This window comes from Rhea americana, unplaced genomic scaffold (assembly GCF_003343005.1).
Source record: "Rhea americana isolate MKP2758 unplaced genomic scaffold, rheAme1 scaffold_15, whole genome shotgun sequence".
Classification (NCBI taxonomy): Eukaryota; Metazoa; Chordata; class Aves; order Rheiformes; family Rheidae; genus Rhea; species Rhea americana.
In genome coordinates, this window is record NW_028185594.1 from 5,728,007 (window position 1) to 5,731,159 (window position 3,153).

The window sequence follows — 3,153 nt, forward strand, 5'->3', positions numbered from 1 at the left end:
AAAAAGTCACCTACATTCTGGAGCACCCACTGAGACATTCAGCTGTATTATCTGCTTCTACCAAGAGAGCTCTGCTTCTACCAAGAGAGCTATGCAACTCTGCCCTCCCTCCAGAACCCACCAACTTTCAACCCTTTCTGGTATACCTGTCTTTTTGGCATTTGGTCCCTATGTTCAATGGCAAGAACTATTACATTTTTTTATATATACAGTAACTTAATATTAACTTTCTGCCTTGAAATTAAACATAAAAAGTTGCAAAACAGTCAGAATTGCCCTGTTTAGTGTTAGATTTTTTTTCTCAAATTACACCCAAATGGCAGTGTTTATAGATATCAACAGGTGGGAATGTGTTATTTCATAACTGAAAATCCATTGGCTGAGTAACAGAGTATTTACCTCTTCCGATACAAGTTCTTCCAGGAGATCAAGTTTACTCTGAGATAGCAACTTTGAAACAAGAGAGAAGGCCTGCAAAAAAAAAAAAAAAAAAAAAAAAAAAAAAAAAAAAAGTGCACAGATAATTCTAGGTTGGCTTATTCTTCAGCAAAATCCATAATTAAGTGACACAAATATTCCATGAATGCAGATTTCAGTGTTTGCAGTGCATGTCATCATTGAAATGCCACCTTCAGCATTAAAAAAAAAAAAGATCTGATCAAAATATAAGGTCTCTTTTCTATTAAATAATTTGAAAGGTATAATAAATTCAGTCTCATTCAAAGAATCAAACCTTTTGAACACATGGAAGTAAATGCACAACTTACTAAAAAACCATTACAGTAAACTATACAACTTGTTTTTACTCTCTCTTGATTAATTCAAACAATCTACATCTTTCCCTGTAAACAGTCTGCTCTCCTGCCCTTTTCTCAGTCTATCTCCCAACTTCATTCAAAATGAAGTTCAGGCTAATAACAAATTTCTTTATGAGTCTGAGTTAGTCTCTAAACCTCAAGAAACTCAACCCTTCTTTTCCTCCCATTTTGTAGATATAACTACACGTGATGAGGTCCTTGCGTATTCTATCAGTGTACCTGTGAAATATTGACAGCATTTTTAGCTTTACAATAAAAAATAGGGGCAAGGAAGAACACGCAGTTCTGCATGCACTGAAACTAATTCAGTGTTATTTTCTTCATCTCTCTTAATTATGGATCTGAAGCTCTCAAGCATTTTAATATTCTGTCTCCATCACCTTCTTCTAAAAAAAACAAATTCAATAACTGAAGTTTCACAGCAGTTAACTCACTCATTTTCAGAAAATTAGCTCTGAGATCTCTAGCTCTCTAACATACGCTGTTGCAAATGCTCATAGGGTTCATAAGCTTGAAGGAACAAGTATATGTACCAGTTCTACAACTGTCTAAACTTTGCCATCTTAGGAAAACCAGATAAAAAGATATATTTTCCCTTAAAGCATCTGAAAATGCTTTAATCTAGAATGTAGATACTAAGACATTTTAACATAAAATTAAAGGCTTGTATCTACAGCAAATTCAACAGACTCCACAAGATATCAGCACCAAAGACCAATCGAGCCAAGGCTAGAATGCTGTCTGTGAGTTGGAGCCCAGAGAACAGAATTCTGTACAAATTTTTCCTCAGGGCAGACACTTCTCATGTCACTGTAGCTTCAGGAAGCTCACTACAGCCACGTTTTCAGCTCTGTCATAATAATGTGGTCTCAAGACATCTCACTCAGCACATAAAATAGGAGAGAAGAGATTCTCTCGTGCTACGACTCCAGAAGCTGAAAAAGGAGGCACACACCTGTCTTTGCTGACCAGCAGTACAAAGTTTGAGCATCCAACAGTGCCATGTATTTCTATCCTGTCAGACACCTGACATAAACCAGTATCTTTTATTGTGAGGAGATTGTTCCACTTTAGCAGTATGTTTCCAGGAACGCGTTGGGAACCTGGATGAAGTCTCCCAGGCGATTAGTCCAGCAGATGAGCAGAGCTTCCCGCAGAGTGATGAGGCGCCGCCAGCCTCAGCTGCCGCCGGCCTTCCCGGCTGCTGAATGACAGACACAGCCAGGGCCGCGCCGCCGCAGACGAGGCAGCCCCGGGCCCCCACACGGGCTGCGCCCTCGCACRGGCACCCCCGCCGGCCCGGGCCAGCCTAGGGGCAGCAGGTAAGGAGGGGCGAGGGGAGGGCGGGCCTCGGCCTCACCTGCTTGGCCCCCCGCGTGAACTCCTCGATGCTGAAGTCTGGGTCGAAGTAGAGGCGGATAAGCAGATAGTAGAAGCGGGTGCGGAGCCACATGACGGGGCTGGTGATCCTCACGACCACGACTTTCCGCTGCGGCCCGTCGGCCCCCGGCCCGTGCCCCTCGCTGCTGGCGAACCGCACGGCGGGCGGCAGCAGGCGGAGCCCCGCGGGCGGCAGCGGCTGCGGGGCCCGAGGAGGCCCCGGCGCTAGCGGCGCGGTGAGCTCGCGCACGAGCCAACGGCCGCGCCGGGAGGCCGCGCGCAGCGCCATGGCCGCAGCGGTGCCCCCGCCCGGCCGGGGCCCTGCCTCGCGCGCTCGGGAGGAAACAGAGCCGCGTCCGCTCGTTCCCCCTTTCGCCGCCTCGTCCTGGAGGGGGGCGCCGCGTAACCGGCGGCTCTGGGTCGTGACCGCTCGGCGGAGCGCACGGCCTCACGTAGCCGCCTGCGTCTCCCACCTCGCGACTGCCTCTGCAGGACTCCCTCCGCACCGCGGCCGGATTCACTGTCCCCGGCCCTTACCGAACGGGAGGGGCGGAACGAGCGTGCCCGAGCCCCTCTTTCCGGGGAGCGGCGGCAGGCGGACACGCTTCGCCGAGGCGGAAGCGGCCATGGCGCGGCGGGAGCAGTCGGTGGAGCTGGTGGCGAGCCTGGCTGGGGTCACGCGGGAGCGGTTCTTGCGAGACATCTACCCCCGGGTACGGCTCCGCGCGCCCTCTCCGACGCCGCCGGTAGCGACTCCGGGCCTGCGGGGTGTTCTGGGGCGCAGCGCAGGGCTTCTCTCGCCTCGGGCCCGGGGAGACGCCGGAGCCGCGTGAAGTCGCTCCCTCTGCTCCGGCTGCCCCGGGCGCGCGTGGCAGCGAGGCGGTAACGGCCGCTGCGGGCGCGCGGCGGTGGCGGGAAGGGCGTGGCGGCTGCTGCGGGGGGGGCGGCAGGGGCG

The 3,153-nt window shown here is 51.6% G+C and overlaps 2 protein-coding genes across 5 annotated transcripts in view; one reads left to right on the forward strand and one right to left on the reverse strand.

Moving 5' to 3' along the window:
• Nucleotides 1–2,767, reverse strand: part of MAIP1 (matrix AAA peptidase interacting protein 1) — a 7,704-nt gene extending 4,937 nt beyond the window's left edge. The window contains exons 1-2 of the mRNA XM_085299473.1: nt 2,179–2,767; nt 400–471 (exon numbers count right to left, since the gene is read on the reverse strand). Of these exons, the coding sequence (XP_085155599.1) occupies nt 400–471; nt 2,179–2,487 (381 nt within the window). The 5' untranslated portion in view covers nt 2,488–2,767. The remainder of the gene's footprint in view (nt 1–399; nt 472–2,178) is intronic.
• A 23-nt stretch (nt 2,768–2,790) lies between these two features.
• Nucleotides 2,791–3,153, forward strand: part of TYW5 (tRNA-yW synthesizing protein 5) — a 19,109-nt gene continuing 18,746 nt past the window's right edge. For 3 of the 4 annotated variants that reach the window (XM_085299472.1, XM_085299468.1, XM_085299469.1), the window contains exon 1: nt 2,791–2,911. In XM_085299472.1, the coding sequence (XP_085155598.1) occupies nt 2,825–2,911 (87 nt within the window). In that variant the 5' untranslated portion in view covers nt 2,791–2,824. The other variant, XM_085299471.1, reaches the window with a different exon arrangement.